Source organism: Physella acuta, unplaced genomic scaffold (assembly GCF_028476545.2).
Source record: "Physella acuta isolate Inbredline_101_S28 unplaced genomic scaffold, ASM2847654v3 ptg001129l, whole genome shotgun sequence".
NCBI classification, from domain to species: domain Eukaryota; kingdom Metazoa; phylum Mollusca; class Gastropoda; family Physidae; genus Physella; species Physella acuta.
Window position 1 is genome coordinate 340,497 of NW_026732646.1, and position 17,921 is coordinate 358,417.

A 17,921-nucleotide genomic window follows, 5' to 3' on the forward strand; every position below is an offset into this window, starting at 1 on the left:
ATGGTTTTGAGAAGCTGTACTTAGAAGTTGACTATGATCATCAAAGAGAAAACGCAAATAAAGACCGACTATCTGCTTCGACTGGCATAATGGGAAGGAAAATAATTAAGAGTAAACAAAGTAAGAAACCAAAAAATATCAAAAAGAATTCTAAAGCTGTTCAAGATGAGAGCCAAAGACAAACCAAAAAGTAGACAAATTAATTACTAAGGCAGAACAGCTAATTGATGAATTCAACTATGAACTAGCTCAGAAATTTTGTCAACGTGCATTAGAGCAAGAACCTGACAATCTTAGGGCATTAGAAACTTCTGCTTCTTTGCTCATTGAACTTGGAAATCTGGAAGCAGCAAAACATTGTCTTGGTCGAGCAATAGAACTTTCTCCTAACACCGGGTTTTCAAAGTACATGACCATGGGTCAACTGATGGAGGGATCTAATGCAGTTGATTGCTATAAAAAAGGAATTGAAATTATGATCCAAGAAAAAGATAAGAAAGCTGCTCAAGAGGCTGCAGCTGTTTGTGCTGATACCAGACCGGCAAGTGACAAAGATATCGCAAGTGCTTATTGTGCAATAGCAGAAATTTACCTTACGGATTGTTGTTTTGATGATTCTGCAGAAGAAAAATGTAAAGAATTTGTTGAAAAAGCTTTGGCCTCTGATCCAGATAGCCCAGAAGCTCTCCAGCTCAAAGCAAATTATCTTTTGTCAAAGGATGAAAAAGAAGAAGCAAAAGAAGTTATGAAGAAAAGTGTATCCCTGTGGCTTCCTAAATTTTTGAAAGCAGATACTGATGCTGTAAATGATGAAGATTTTGATCCTGTTGAACTGTGTCCTCTATCCTTCAGTACAAGGCTACAATGTGGTAAAATTCTTATTGAAGTTGAAGAGTATAAGTTGGCTACAGATGTCCTAGAAACATTGCTTGATGAAGATGATGAAGTACCAGATGTGTGGTACCTGATAGGATGGGCTAATTATCTGCAAGGAACAGAATATTACAGTAATGCTAGACACTATTTGGAAAAAGGCAAAGAGGTTTATGCTAAAATAAAATATGATAACGCTGCATTACTTGGACATATGGATGAACTATTGAAAGAACTAGGTCCAGAACCAGAGGAAAATTAGGATAAAATGGAACCTTTTGAAATTGAAAGCTCTGGGGAAGAAGACATGGACCAATAACACCTGTTTGCAGAAATTGTTTTTATTCAATAAATATACATACAAAAAAAAAAAAATATTTTCTAAATAAAAAAGAAAAAAAAAATTTCTAAATGAAAACTTTTCATTTAAAAAAAAATAAAATTTAAAAAAAAAAAAATATTTTCTAAACAGTGTTTCGATATAATTATTATATGTGGTTGTTATTATATCTCATTGTCTCTTATAGGGCTTGTATGTAGGTCACAACTTCCCGCTCTAGTTCTTGCCAGGTAGTAGATTTCGAGACCGTAGACTTACAAGCCCTATACTCCATATCCTTCTGGCCAACAACCTCCCACAGTAAACAAAATAATGTAATCACGTGAAATAACCCCACACCGATCAGGCAACAAGGAACACACCCCCTAACTAAAAACCATATGTTCACAAATGGTCCATTTCTTCCTCGATTTTTTTTTGGAAATTTTCTTTTTTTTTTTCCTCTCAATAATTAAAAAAAAAACCGGCTCGAATTTACGGCCACAGAATTTCTAGAACTCAAGTTGCGTTTGACGTTACCCCATTGTTTCCCTCTAGCTTTTACTTTTCTCCTCTAGGCGCATATCATCATCCGAGTAAAAAAAAAATAAGACGAAAATCTTACAGTAATTTTAATAACATTACTCGACATTCACATTTATTATAAACATAACTGGTTCATTAAAGACAGTAAGATACTTAACGCTTCCGTATTTTAAAACAAAAAGCACAAAATTGGCTACAGGTTAAAATATTATGCTACTGGTATTTATAAAAATGTCACTGACGTCATATCTCTCGCGCTGTGTGACACTTATCTACCTGACATTGACATCCAGGTAACCAATTTCCTACCTGGCCAGGTCTCTCACAGATGACGCACGTGTATTAATATGGCCACTCAGACTAAATACCCCCCCCCTTCTTGGTTAAACCAAGGTATAAACACAATCACATTAATTAGCTCTGCTTTCGTGCATATCTTTAATTAGTGTCACACGGATTGAACATAAATAAAGGGAGGTAAGTACTGAGAGTATCACTAAAGGGAGGTCATCATAAACTAAGCTGTAAAATGTGTTGCATGATGGCTGCTATTTGCTGCTATTTGCAACACCTATTTTTTTTTTTTTATAAAAAACAAACAATTTTAGTTAATGTTCGTTTATGCGTTGACAGTAGAAATACTACTTCACAAAGATGTATTTTTAGTAGCAAACAAATAGTGTAGACATTAATGGAAAAACCCCAAAGCTTTATTAAATTAAAGAATTTACCTTCTTTACTATTCACAGCTCGTCGGAATCGGTTTCTTTACTCTAAATATACTCAAAGTCGGCTTCATTGATCTAAAAATATTCTAATCGAGGTTTTCCATATAATTATTAACCATGGTTGTTATTATATCTCAGTGTCTTTTAGACTCCATACCCATCTGGCTAACAGCCTCCCACAGTAAACAAAACAAGTAATTAAAAAAAGTCTAGTGACGAGTCAATGCGTTTCGAAGATCAACAAACAGGCAGGTGGCAGCACGTCCAAAATCAGAAATACTCTGCCATGTCCAATTTCAAGAAAACCACCTTAGCTGGCGGTGGCCGCAAAAAAACAGGCCCAAAGCCTGAACTAACAGAGGAACAAAAGCAAGAGATCAGAGAAGCATTTGATCTCTTTGATGCAGATGGCTCAGGAACAATTGATGCAAAAGAACTTAAGGTTGCCATGAGGGCTTTAGGCTTTGAGCCCAAAAAAGAAGAAATCAAAAAGTTAATAGCAGAAATAGATAAAGAATGTACAGGTACAATAGACTTTAATGACTTTTTGACATTAATGACCCACAAAATGTGTGAGAAAGACTCAAGGGAAGAAATTATGAAGGCATTCCGTTTATTTGATGATGATGAAACTGGTAAAATTTCTTTCCGCAATCTCAAGAGGGTGGCAAAGGAATTAGGAGAAAACATGACAGACGAAGAGCTTCAGGAAATGATTGATGAGGCAGACAGAGATGGTGATGGTGAGATCAACCAAGAAGAGTTTTTGAGGATCATGAAAAAAACAAGTTTATATTGATTCTGTCTCTCAGCTCTAACCTTATTTGAACTTGTAAATAAATATTTAAAAACCATGATAATATTAACACCTCCCTCCCCCACCGTTGTAAAAAAAAATCTTCTGTTATTTTGTAATAGAGTGGCCTTGTTTTGAATTTTCTTTTTAAATTTATAATTCTGCTTCGGAGTATGTAGAGTATATGACAGTTACCTAAAAGTATCCTGAACTGCAGCTTTTGAGGTTTTATGAGTGGTGATAATGCAGAATCTCATGCAAATAGTGAATGTACAGTAGATTGTTTTAAAAACATGTTTAAAATGTTTTTTCTTTTTAAACTGGCCACTGTAATAGAACTATCAGTTTATTTTCATTAGAAGAAATACATTTTAATAAGAAAATGGCATCCTACAATGTATACTTTTTAGATTTTTATCTGTGCTAGAATACTTTTATTTGAGATTCAAGAATTTCAGGATAGGTTTTTCTTAATGTTCCTTGAGTAAACAAAATTTAATACATCAATGTTTAGTGAATTCTAGTACTGTAGTTCACACATTCAAAATTTTGTCGTGTGGTACATGTTTTCATCATAAAAGTCAAGATAACATTCCTTATGCTCTGTTTTCCTTTTTCAAAATTGTTTTCTGGCATTCCTAAGTTTACACTAGTTTTAATAAAATAGTTAAAAGTATTATTTAAATGATACTTGTGCTCCAAAAAATATAAATGTGGTGTCAAATTAAGTACTTTAAGTGTAAATTTTGTTTTAGTCATATGAATATTCAGAAATTATGATTGTTAACTACTGAGAAAACAGTTTAAAAACTTAAGTTAAAAGATGATAAATTTCTATTCATTATATTTTATAACAAACAAATTTTGTAAAGAAATAAATTATTCTTGAGTTTTTTTTCCTAATGTTTTTTACTCTCAGATGTTCTTTGATTAGGAACCCTGAACCAGACAAACTTATTTGTATCAATGTCTTCATTATATAAAAAAAATGTCATACCTTTTATGATAAATGGGAGTATAATTTGTAGACATATACTTATAACATGTGTTATCAATGTTTTTTTGCAGTCAGTAAAAAGTTATTTGAACAAAAAAAAAAAAAAAAAAAAAAAAAAAAAATATTTTCTAAATTTAGAAGTTAGAAGTAGAAGTAGAGGTTGTGATAGATTTTAAAGTCTGTATATGATTTAATTATCTATTCTACATCTTATCTACTCAAGTACTCATGTAATTCAATGTTATGTTTTAAAATTTTACTGTACATTGCTAACCGTTGTACTATAAACATAAACACAATTTTTTTTAAATGCCAAAAAAAAAAAAAAAAAAAAAAGAAAATAAATATTTTCTAAATGAAAACTTTTCATTAAAAAAAAAAAAAAAAAAATTCTAAACAGTGATTCGATATAATTATTATACGTGGTTGTTATTATATCTCATTGTCTCTTATAGGGCTTGTAAGTAGGTCACAACTTCTCGCTCTAGTTCTTGCCAGCTAGTAGATTTCGAGACCGTAGACTTACAAGCCCTATACTCCATATCGTTCTGGCCAACAACCTCCCACAGTAAACAAAATAATGTAATCACAAGAAATAACCCCACGCTGATCAGGCAACAAGGAACACACCCACTAAATAAAAACCTTATGTTCACAAATGGTCCATTTCTTCCTCGATTTTTTTTTTTTTTTGAAATTTTCATTATTTTTTCCTTCTCGATAATAATAAAAAAATTGCTCGAATTTACGGCCACAGAATTTCTAGCACTCAAGTTGCGTTTGACGTTACCCCATTGTTTCCCTCTAGCTTTTACTTTACTCCTCTAGGCGCATATCATCATCCGAGTAAAAAAAAAACTAAGACGAAAATCTTACAGTAATTTTAATAACATTACTTGACATTCACATTGATTATAAACATAACTGGTTCATTAAAGACAGTTAGATACTTAACGCTTCCGTATTGTAAGACAACAAACACATAATTGATTACAGATTTAATTGTTATGCTACTGGTATTTATACAAATGTCACTGACGTCATATCTGTCGCGCTGTGTGACACTTATCTACCTGACATTGACATCCAGGTAACCAATTTCCTACCTGGCCAGGTCTCTCACAGATGACGCAGATGTTTCAATATGGCCACTCAGACTAATCCCCCCCCCCCTTTCTTGGTTAAACCAAGGTCTAGACACAATCACATTAATTAGCTCTGCTTTCGTGCTCGTCCTTAATTAGTGCCACACGGATTGAACTTAAATAAAGGGAGGTAAGTACTGCTGGTACTACTAAAGGAAAGTAATCAAATAAAATAAGATATAAAATTTGTTGCATGATGGCTGCTATTTGCATAGATGTAAACAACACCTATTTTTTTACAAAAACATAAACAATTTTAGTTAATGTTTGTTCATGCGTTGACAGTAGAAATAATACTTTACAAAGATGTATTATTAGTAGCAAACAAATAGTGTAGACATTAAACGAAAACCCCAAAGTTTTATTAAATAAAATAATTTACCTTCTAAATGACTTTTATTAACTCAAAGTCGGCTTCATTGATCTAAAAATATTCTAATCGAGGTTTTCCATATAATTATTAACCATGGTTGTTATTATATCTCAGTGTCTTTTAGACTCCATACCCATCTGGCTAACAGCCTCCCACAGTAAACAAAACAAGTAATTAAAAAAAGTCTAGTGACAATTTTAGCGCAATTTCCTTATGTTATCTAAAAATAGCTCTGTCGTAGCGTAAATCAAGAGCAGGGTTAGTAAAACCATTGGTTAGTTATTAAAACGTTTTTTATTAATTTTGTTTCAGTATTTTACATGTTTTATTTACAATAGAGTAACATGACTAAAAACCATTGCGCGCCTAGCTACCGAACGTGATGTCGCAGCCATTGAACGTGATGGCGCAGCTATTGAACGTGATGACGCGTGTGGTGTGGTTGGAAAAACATGCCTACTAATTCGGTCCAAATTTTAATTAATTCAAAAAAATTTTTGTGACCGAACGAAAGGATATGTTTGAAAACTTTCTTCGGCAATATTGTTCTAAATTATGGCAGGAATCGATTGGTACATGTTTCAAGTCGCTAAGTGGTCTGGTTGCCGAGATATGGGCCAAAAACTGAATTTTTTCGAGGTTTTTTGGCTTTTTCGGGAAATCCATGAAAGAAACCCGGAATTTTTATGGCCTATGTTCATCCTCGTAACTTGCTTAACGTAATTGCTTTTGTAACTAGTCATCGATATTGCTTCGTTGAGGAGGAGATACGACTTAAAGCCCGGACACACATTCATACATCCATACATTCATCCATCCATACATTCCCAGAAATGACGAGTTAATAAACGCAATTCTCCAGAATGGAAATTGCGCTAAAAATGTACACAAGTGGAATAACCCCACGCTGATCAAGCAACAAGGAACACACCCCCTAAATAAAAACCACATATTCACAAATGTTCCATTTCTTCCTAGATTTTTTGTTTGTTTTGAAATTGGCATTATTTTTTCCTCTCGATAATAAAAAAACGGCTCGAATTTACGGCCACAGAATTTCTAGAACTCAAGTTGCGTTTGACGTTACCCCATTGTTTCCCTCTAGCTTTTACTTTTCTCCTCTAGGCGCATATCATCATCCGAGTAAAAATAAATAAGACGAAAATCTTACAGTAATTTTAATAACATTACTTGACATTCACATTGATTATAAACATAACTTATTCATTAAAGACGGTTAGATACTTAACGCTTCCGTATTTTAAGACAACAAACACAAAATTGACTACAGGTTTAATTGTTATGCTACTGGTATTTATAAAATGTCACTGACGTCATATCTATCGCGCTGTGTGACACTTATCTACCTGACATTGACATCCAGGTAACCAATTTCCTACCCGGCCAGGTCTCTCACAGATGACGCAGATGTTTCAATATGGCCACTCAGACTAATCCCCCCCCCCTCTTTCTTGGTTAAACCAAGGTCTAGACACAATCACATTAATTAGCTCTGCTTTCGTGCTCGTCCTTAATTAGTGCCACACGGATTGAACATAAATAAAGGGAGGTAAGTACTGCCAGTATTACTAAAGGGAGGCATTATACAAAATAAGCTATAAAATATGTTGCGTGATAGCTGCTATTTGCATAGAGGTAAACAACACCTATGTTTTTACAAAAAAACATTAACAATTTTAGTTTATGTTTGCTTATGCGTTGACATTAGAAATAATACTTTACAAAGATGTATTATTAGTAGCAAACAAATATTGTAGACATTAAAGGAAAAACCCCAAAGCTATATCAAATAAAAGAATTAACCATTTTTCAACCGCTGAGCACAATAGTTACAGATACTTGTTTATGCTAAAAATTTTCTAATGTACTCGCTTTAAATTATTGCACATTAATTAAAGTATTAAAAAAATAAAGAAAAAAAATATTTAAATTTTTTTTTCTAATCGAGGCTTCAATATAATATAGCGGCTCTCCAGCTTATAGTTATATAAATTCATTTTACTGGACGATGGGGTACGACTTTACCCTGCGTTCAGTGGGATGGAAGATAAGCCTTGTGAGAACCAAAGGACAGAAGCGTACGATGCAAGATATTCAAACCGATATCCAAGCCAGTTTGTCAGCATTTGCCGTGTTGAGGCCTGCCTAGTTAATGAGAGACACCTCCTGAGCAGGTGATATCCGTAAAGAAAAAAATAAAATAGAAATTAACAGCTTCTAAAGTGGATTGAGATAGTCCTAGAATCATATTATTTGATTACTAATTTTACTATTCTGGCGAAACATGTCTATGTTTTTATATGAATAAATATTATATCATATTTAAAGCTATTTATTTTAAATAATAAATCAAATTTCTTTACTCAATCCTAATAAAATACCAAAATATTGAAATAAAAATGTTGTGGCTCTTTAAAAGCTGGGAAATTTTGTAAATAGTAACTTTTGGCTCTTGCGTATCAAAAGGTTGCCGACCCCTGCTCCATACCCTTCTGGTTAATAGCCTCCCACAGTAAACAAAATAATGTAATCACGTGGAATAACCCCACGCTGATCCAGTAACAAGGAACACACCCCTAAATTTAAAAAGCCCAATATTCACAAATTGTTGTCAATTTCTTCCTAGATTTTTTTTCTGAAATTTTCATCTTTTTTTTTATTTTTTTTATTTTTTCGCATCTCTTGACTCCTTTTTTTTAACATTCGGTGTTCTTTGTATTTCTAAACTGTTTGAATGGAAATTTATACAAGACAAAAAAAATGCCATGCTACCTTAATTGAATCAGCATCCTGAGCGTCTCCGTAACTTATACAAAGAAGAGGACTTGGTTCTAAACTTAAAGAAAAAAAATTGTGGACCAAATTATTTTGGTGTTTACATTTTTAGTTACACCCTTTTAGTGAAAAAAAAAAAGTGGACCAACATATTTTGAATGGTTGGTTAAGGACACATTATTTTAGAAAGGAAAATTGCAGACGCCAACAAAATATTCCGAACACTTTATTTCTAAGAAAATATTTCTTGACCAATTTTTCTCAAACGATATCATCCCAACAAATTTCATCCGTAACATCGTCTACTTTACAAGACAACTAATGGAAAAAAATTGATTTTCGCGTGTGTTTATCAACCACAAAGTTTCTGTCACGATAGGTATAGGTATGTTTAGTCCTGTGTTTCTTTCAGAACTTTTTTTCAGCATATGGGGGGGGGGGGGGGGGGGGGGAAGGGAGGTAGGGGGGGTGCTTGAAAATTCGGACTATATTTTCCGTGGAGGGGGGGGGGGAGGGACACGAGTCTAAGTATATTTGGGTAGGGGCATTCCCACGAAGAAACACTGGTTGAATCTCGAATTATTTTGTCTACTAAACTCAGAGGTCTGAACCATTTTCTTATTCAATTTTGTTTTAAAGTTGTTGTGTCGCTGACAAATCAGTACGTGCTTATATCTTGTTGTTTTGCCAGTATGTGCTTATATGTTGTTGTTTTGCCAGTATGTGCTTATATGTTGTTGTTTTGCCAGTATGTGCTTATATGTTGTTGTTTTGCCAGTATGTGCTAATATGTTGTTGTTTTGCCAGTATGGGCTAATATGTTGTTGTTTTGCCAGTATGTGCTTATATGTTGTTGTTTTGCCAGTATTAGCTAATATGTTGTTATTTTGCCAGTATGTGCTTATATGTTGTTGTTTTGCCAGTATGTGCTTATATGTTGTTGTTTTGCCAGTATGTGCTAATATGTTGTTGTTTTGCCAGTATGGGCTAATATGTTGTTGTTTTGCCAGTATGTGCTTATATGTTGTTGTTTTGCCAGTATTAGCTAATATGTTGTTGTTTTGCCAGTATTAGCTAATATGTTGTTGTTTTGCCAGTATGTGCTTGTATGTTGTTGTTTTGCCAGTATGTGCTTATATGTTGTTGTTTTGCCATTATGTGCTTATATGTTGCTGTTTTGCCAGTATGTGCTTGTATGTTGTTGTTTTACCAGTATGTGCTTGTATGTTGTTGTTTTAGCAGTATTAGCTTGCATGTTGCGAAGAGCTTTTTTATCCTGATAAACCCTGTTCAGCGATGTGTCCTATAAATACTTTCGACTTCTACATCTAATTAATTTAATTAAGCATGCAATCAAATACGTGTGATTATCCTGCTTAACTCCGCCCATTTGATCTGACATTTGAGTCGGAGGGATGTGCTAATGTTATTTTTCTTTTAGCATTCCCACGCAAATAAATTTTCATTTACTTAACTCATAGGGAGGGGGGGGGGGGAGGACTAGACTTTTAACTTGAGACAATCGGCTGGATGAAATGCAATCACATTATTGCATGGGTTATATTGGTACATCACACCTATATGATGTTATTGAAGAGGGGGGGGGGGGGGGTAGAAAACATTTGTGCTCATACAGTTCAGTGGTTTCTATTCTGGGATATGGGAACTTTTAATGATAATTAATTGGGGTGTGGCTGTGTGTTCTTTATAAACAATGTATGTATGTGGGTGGAAAGATATGAATTTAAAATCATGTATAGCCCAAATGTGGGTTGTGCATTACGTGTGGTTGTTCGAATAAGGGTGAGGTTGTGGTGTGTGCTTTAGGGTGTGGGTGGGGTGTGGTTGTTTGAATTAGGGTACCGTGTATGGATATGTGTTTGGTTATGGTGTAGGCCTATATATGAGGATGCCGGTTGGTGTAAAAAAAATAATATAAAAAGTGTGCATTTACGGTGTATGAATTAATGTGTAGGTATGATATATGAGTAAGTATGTGGGTATGATATAAAAATATGGGTGTTTTTAAGGTGTATGAATAAGGGTGTGGGCGTGGTGTTTAAGTAAAGGTGAGGTTACGATGTATAAATAAGGATGTAATGTATGGTGCATGAATAAGTGTATGGGCGTGGTGTGTGATCTAAGGTGTTAGTATGGTGTGTTAATAAGGTTTTAAGCACGGTATAAGGTACTGTGTATGAATAAGAATGTGACTTAGAAGGAAGATGTGTTTTTATAACTCCATATTCTATTTAAATGCCATCAAATTCCCAGCTAAGAAAAGAACAATACACATACTTAAAAAAAAAGTTTTTTTAGCGAAATTGTACGTTTAGATATGCACTACTGAAGAATTGAATTTTACTTCAAACCCTTGTTTACGTGAAATAAAATCTATCACACTCTTTGTTCCTTTTTTTTTTAATTAACCTAATTATCTTTCCAGATTTAAAAAATAATACTTCCAGACGCCCCCCCCCCCCCCCCACTAAGTCGCTAAAGCCATTGTCTCCTCGCATGCTGTGTAAGTATTCATCAATGAAGATTGATCCTCTCACCGTGGGGGGATTTACCTTTCCCAAGCGCCACCTGTGTAAGAGGATTATGGGGGAGGTAAAATATGTTTGCCCTTCACGCGTCGCTAGCGTTCACGTCCTGGGCCGTGGTTGTGTGTGTGCTCACATGAGTAAAACATGCGAGGTTTGAGTCCCCATGTAGGTCAAGGTCATCTGAAGGGCCGTGGTTGTGTGTGTGCTCACATGAGTACAGCATGCGAGGTTTGAGGAAGGTGAAGGTCATCTGAAGGGCTGTAGATGTGTATGTGCCCAGATGAGTCAACAGGCGCGTGCGAGGTTTGAGGAGGTCAAGGTCATCTGAACGGCTCACGTGACTACATCAGGCGCGTCCGAGGTTTGAGTCCCCCTGTAGGTCAAGGTCATTTGAAGGGCTGTAGGTGTGTCAGTGCTCACGTGAGTACAAGAGGCGCGTGCGAGGTTTGAGGAAGGTCAAGGTCATTTGAAGGGCTGTAGATGTGTCAGTGCTCACATGAGTACAACAGCGCGTGCGAGGTTTGAGCCCCCTGTAGGTCAAGGTCATTTGAAGGGCTGTAGATGTGTATGTGTTCACGTGACTACAACAGGCGCGTGCGAGGTTTGGGTCCGCCTGTAGATCAAGGTCATCTGAACATTGTTTTAGATGTTCAAGTATGCATGATGTTGCCCTCTACCAAGTTCTGAACAAAGTACTAAGTAATGTCAAGTGTTAAATACTGACCACAACAAACAGTGTTGCCGAAGATCACACCAACAGTTGTGTACTAGTTTAATTATTTGACTTTAAACGTGTAGATATTCACATACAATTCCCCCCACCTCCCCCCGGCTTAAAATTTTCGAGGGGGGGGGGAAGAGGCGGACTAATATCCCCCCCCCCCATCCCGAAGAGATGCCTGGAACAACCTCCCACACTCCCCCTCCCATCGTGTTGACGTTATAAAAATGTTCCCTATGATAACATCGCTGTATTCGATTATTCGATCTGAATGAATCAATGGTTTTATTAAGAGTTTGGGGGGGGGGGGGGGGGGGAATAAGGGGAGTGAAAATAACGAGAGACTAAAATGTACACTATCTCCGCTAAACTTTAAGCAGTATATCATAATCCTGGCCGCAGAAGTTTTAACAAGAACATCGTTTAGAAACACTAGCTTTGGCAACCATGGTATGGCAGCAATTAGAGCTCAGGAAAGAACCGAAATTGTCTGATCACCTTGATGGTCCAGGCTATACAGTGGGAAACGCTTCAATCATTCAGTCCTATCGTCGTATATTTCCAGGCCACATGCTTAACGCAGGCCTTCATCGTTCAAAAAATTGGAAGGTATCACTATCATGTGTCCAAATGTTATTCGCTATATAGGCCATTAATTCCGATTTCAACCTGCTTTTCTTTCTGTACAAGCAAGAACCAACAACAAGGTAGCAGTTGTTTGATTTTGGAGTTGTCTCTCCTAGCCCTTTATTTACGGAATTATGTTCTGAATGATATTTTTACTTAAACAATGTGTTACTATATTGCTATTGGCACATTCAAAGCATATGTCGAAGGAAATTTCGTTTCATAAATTTTTAATGGCCCAAACAGATATTGGTACTTATAAGTACCGTCAGTAATCTAGGACGTTTTTTTGTCAAAAAATTTTTTTTTACAAAACAGGAACAAACGATACAATTTATTAACTAATAACATGGCAATCATTATAACAATCACTTTGTGTAATTTTCACACATAAATACAGCACAAAAGTATATTTTGAGTACGATTTTTACTGGATTTTCTATCAGAACACATCTTAGACCTCAAACACAGCAAAAGTAGTCGACATGTCATGCTCCCTCAATCTTGTCTGTGGTCTTTCTGGTGTAGCAACGGTTGCCGGAATGAATATGCTTTTGCTGGAAGCTTCCAATAACTAGTACAATGAGCCGCATAAACAAACAAAAGCCTAGTCATTCAGCACACAACAACTAGTAATACTAGTATAATTGTAGGCTACTAGAATGTTATGACAAGTCTACACCACAGTGCAAAGTTCATAAATAGAAGTGAGCTCAATGTGTTTTGGAAGAAGTAGCGGATTACTCTTTTCTGTTTACTGATTAAAATTTACCTTATAGATCTATACTATATGCAGAAGTATGGAATATTACTAGTCTACAGGTATACATTATGTAAATGCTAGTTATTGTACGCAAGACAGTTTATTGCAGTAAATATAACTAACAAATTAAATCTTACAACTAGAACTAGGCTTTGGTATACAAATGAAGTATACTAAACCTTGTAAACGAGCCTGCAACTGATACCTTTATTCTTGTTATTTTTTTACTACTAGAAATTAACATGTAATTACAATATTTCTTAGGTAAACCATATGCAAACCTTCTTATAAATGTGTAAATATCATTTTTTGAGTACATTTCGATAATTAATTATCAAGACAATATTTATGTAACTCCACCTAACAAATCTGCCATTTTCTAAAAATCCTAAAAAAAAATGACCGTGTGCCCTGACGGTACTTATAAGTCCACTTGTAAACATCGATCTAATACAAAGACAATTTGATTAAAATTGTATAACTAGAAGTTAAATGCGTTTGCCTGACTATTGAAGGTGCCAATAAAAAATATTTGGGGTTGAAAACTTGAAAAATAAGGTAAAACGAAGGGAAATCAGGAACGTGTGTGAGAAATGTACAAAAAAATTGTGAACTACCGATATAGCAAGACATTGAAAAAGCGCCACACCAGTAATTTTCAAAAAAACATTGATACCTCCGACTACCGGCGACTCAGGGGAGATAATACTATTAAATACATCAATAATTTTTAAAATTCGTATTAAATTAAAAATAATACAGGCACTTAATTGAAGTGGTACTTATAAGTACCGTCAGTAGATAAAGCAGTTGCTGTCCATAGTTAAAAGCAGGGCCAGCGCTACCTATAAGGCGAACTAGGCGGTCGCCTTGGGCGCCATCCCTAGGGGGGGGGGGCGCAAAATGTTTAATCGCTATTATCAAAAAGTACCTAATAATTAATAACTTTTATAAAGGAGTAGCGATCTATTTCGGCACCCAGGACGAACTATCAATCCCCCCACCCCAAAATTATGTCTATAGGCCTATATTTATTCGCGATGGTGAAAATGCAACCCCACCTCCCTAATTTGGAAAGGTCGGGTGCTTTTTACCAATCACTTTGCCTTTTTAATTTGTTCTCACATAATGGATGTAGAAAACGATTAAATAAGTTCGCAGTTTAAATTTCGAACATTTCAAAAAGTTATCTAATTTTAATAGGGCTTGTAAGTCTCGTTTTCTCTGACTTTGAATTAGAAATCTTTTCTGGTGTACAGAGTTTTGTAATGATGGGGTGTTCAAAGTATTGTACTTGTTTGGCAAGTTTTGATGAATCGTTTAGATTTGGGAGTAACGGCGGAAGGCTGTTGCTGATATGGTTTCATAGGTATAAAGTATCAAAGTGTTAAAGTGTCATAATTTTTATTCGGCTGTTTTGTAGTTGAAGGTCTGATGGAATTTGATTGGTAATAGTGAAATGAGAATGCAGGGGATGAAGTATCGTAGTTCTGGAGTTCGGGAGCATTGATTCTTGTGGTAATAGGTATCGAATTATATTGACTGTCTAAGTGTAGTAGTAGGTCCAGTGAAATCGTTGTTGATTTGGAGTACTGTTTGTAGAGCTTGGTGAAGTTAAACAAGTTGGTGTCGTAATTCTGGAGCATTGAGTCTAGTTATGTTTAGGTATCGAAGTTTGATATGTGTTGTGAATGTAGTAGAGTATATCGAGTAGTCGAGTGTATCGTAAGTTAGATGATTTCAATTCAGTACGGAACACACTACAAAGGCTGAAAAATCTTTAGTTTTTTACTTTCTCGTATATACGTAGTATAGAGAAAGTATTGTAATCGTGCAAAAAAAAAATCGAGATTTTTACAAATCTCGACGTTTTACACCTCACTGATACGGAAAAACATAATTTTGCAATCTTGTCCGTATGTCTGTGTGTGTGTGTGTGTCTGTGTGTCTATCTGTGTGTAAACACGATAACTTGAGTACCGTTACAGCTAGGTTGATGAAATTTCATATATAAGTATTATATCAAAATCGTAGATCCGTATCAACTTTTGAGCGATTTCCGACAACCGGAAGTGGTACTTTTTCTACTTTGAATTTTTCAAAAGCCTATAACTTGAGTACTATTTCAGATAGATAAATGAAATTTCACATGTAAGTAAAAGATCTAATTCTCTACCTTCTGTTAAATGTTGAGTAATTTCCGTTGACCGGAAGTAGTAATTTACGCTACTTCCGATTTCTCAAAAAACTAATGTAAATTTTTAAAGTACTAATAATATTGCGCACTATTATGCACATTTTGTTTCGGCGTTTGTTTGATGCGCAATGTTTTTTCTATGAGATTCTATTCTATTTTTAAAAGTTTAAGTAATTAAAAATCATGTATACATTCCAAGTTATATAAGAATATTCGAGAAAGTTTAGGGGAGATCACTCCCGGTTTATTAGGAATCTATATTACCACTCTTAAAGTTTTAATATATAATATTAAATAGGATGGAATTTATAACTAACCGTAAACTTTGTTTTGTTAAATTGTAATTTTTTAAATATTTAACCAATAATTCTAGCAGTGTCTAAAACAATTACCCATGTTGATTTTCTAAAAGACGTCCCTTTAATAAATTTTATTTTTATTTTTTTAAGGTTTTAAGTTTCTCTGCCTTTGATGAAAGATTGATTCAGGGGACTTAATCACATTAATTCTACTCTTTAATAAAGGGATCCAAATTTATTAACATTACTAAACTGATTGCAGACTTTTAATACATGTCATCAAAATTAAATAGAAGTATATAATAATAAAGCTACCGTTTTTCGACTTTCAAACAAAACCTAGAGTTAAGTATTCAATAGATAACAAGGTTACATAGCTAATATAAAAGATTTTATATAATTATTACGTAATAAAATTTAGAGCATTTTATTGTATTTTTTAAACATGTCTTAGTTACACTTGGTTAATTTAGCTATTATTGTGAGTTATTTCCCTTGAATAAAATTGTGTTATTTAGATTTTCAAATGGGAGATAATTCATTGCTTAACTTTACATTCCTTTCAAATACCTGCACCTTATGTTGACCGCTTACATATAAATACAACTTTAAATTATTATTTGCTATTGTAAAAATTATACAGAGCTTTAAGGGGTTCTAAAAAAATAGTTTGGAAGGTATTTTTAACATTATCAAGTTTGAAAAACAAACATCAGTAGACTACTTAATGTTAGTAGACATACAGTCTTAGTCGTAAATTAAACATCTAGTTAATTGTCTTTTCATATTTTTTAGCCTGGAATCTATAACATTTATAACCTTTTGATTTTCAAAAACAAACAAAAATCATTACTTAATCACAAAATATAGACATTTTAAAATTATAACTAAAGATAATCAAGCTTAAAACAGTTAAGTTCCGTTTTAGAAATCACCTTGTGAGGACTGTAGAGCTCAACACTACAGGAACTTTTTTTTTCTGTGTTTTTTTTCCAGACTTTTTTCTCCCGAAAGGGGGGGGGGAGCATTTCAAATTTTCTAGGGGGGGGGGGAGGCTATGTCGTAAAGTACAAAGTAGACTCGTTGACTTAGCAACAGTTTCAATAAAATGTAATTATGCTTGCAAACTGGAATTGAAGGAATTAGTACAAACTTTTAAGACGAACGAGACAAGTAAAATTTGATTTTGATGTCTAATTATAACGTGTATGCAATTGATAATAAATTAATGTCACTTTTAATTAACTATTTTATTATTAGGGCCTAAATAATTTCTTATACATATGTTTTAGTAATTAATTTGTGTGAAAGGGGTCGTTTTAATAAGTTTTGCATAGGGCGTTAAATAACATGACGCCGGCATTGGTTAAAAGACCGCATCTGCCTCGAGGTTCGAACTCAAGAATTTTTGGTTTAGCGGCTCTGAGCTTAACCGGCAAAACCACGCCGATCCTAAAATAGTCATTGACTTCATGTAGTTGACCTCTAGCAGACCACTGGCCTTGACCTGAAGGCTTATTTCCAGTAAAAATGACCTAAACCTAAAGGCACATATCCAGCAGAAAACTGGCCTTGACCTAACATTTCATTTTAATCTGGCCACTGACCTAGAGCCTTTAGGACTAGGTCCTAGACCTAAAGGCTCAGTAGCTCTCCGCGGAAGATCAATGGTACATTTTGAGCTTATACAGAAGCAGTGTTTCTTTCAGACTTTTTTCTCTGGGGGTGGGGGCCTTGAAACTCTCAGGGGGACGGTTGCCCCCCCCCCCCCCCCCCCCCCACAAGAGATGCCAGAATGTACAGAAGTGTCCATGGATCCATTTTAAACAGCGTATTCCATTGTTAAAACATACAAACGTGTGAAGTCCTGTCTACAGAATGAAAGTGTTTCACCCATAGTCATGCAAATACACCTATTGATAGCGCTTTAAGTTTCAGGCTGAATGGTCGATTGTCTACATTGGTGTAAGAGTTTATCGACCATTTATAGAACGATTGGTAAAACGGTCGATTGACTTTGAAACAGTGAGCTTTTGGTGATGGCATGGTCGTTGGTTAGAACGTATGACTACAACCCTGAAAGTCTGACCCTGAGTCCCCCACCCAGCTCTGACGGATAGATACAGATTAAAGGATGTGAAGGCGGCTGGGCGTAGAACTAAACACATTCCTACTTTATACAGGGGTCAATG

General features: G+C 34.9%; 1 protein-coding gene and 1 pseudogene across 1 annotated transcript; both read left to right on the plus strand.

The window, feature by feature from the left end:
• On the plus strand, positions 1 to 1,236 carry LOC131956123 (uncharacterized; annotated as a pseudogene).
• Positions 1,237 to 2,689: 1,453 nt separating this feature from the next.
• On the plus strand, positions 2,690 to 4,154 carry LOC131956132 (uncharacterized). The gene has a single exon (XM_059320555.1). The coding sequence runs from the start codon at positions 2,690 to 2,692 to the stop codon at positions 3,263 to 3,265; it is 576 nt and encodes a 191-aa protein (XP_059176538.1). The 3' UTR covers positions 3,266 to 4,154.
• Positions 4,155 to 17,921: the final 13,767 nt, after the last annotated feature.

Excerpts from the sequence above, each read along its gene's own strand:
- LOC131956132 (XM_059320555.1), top strand. The coding sequence starts at position 2,690 with ATGCGTTTCGAAGATCAACAAACAGGCAGGTGGCAGCACGTCCAAAAT.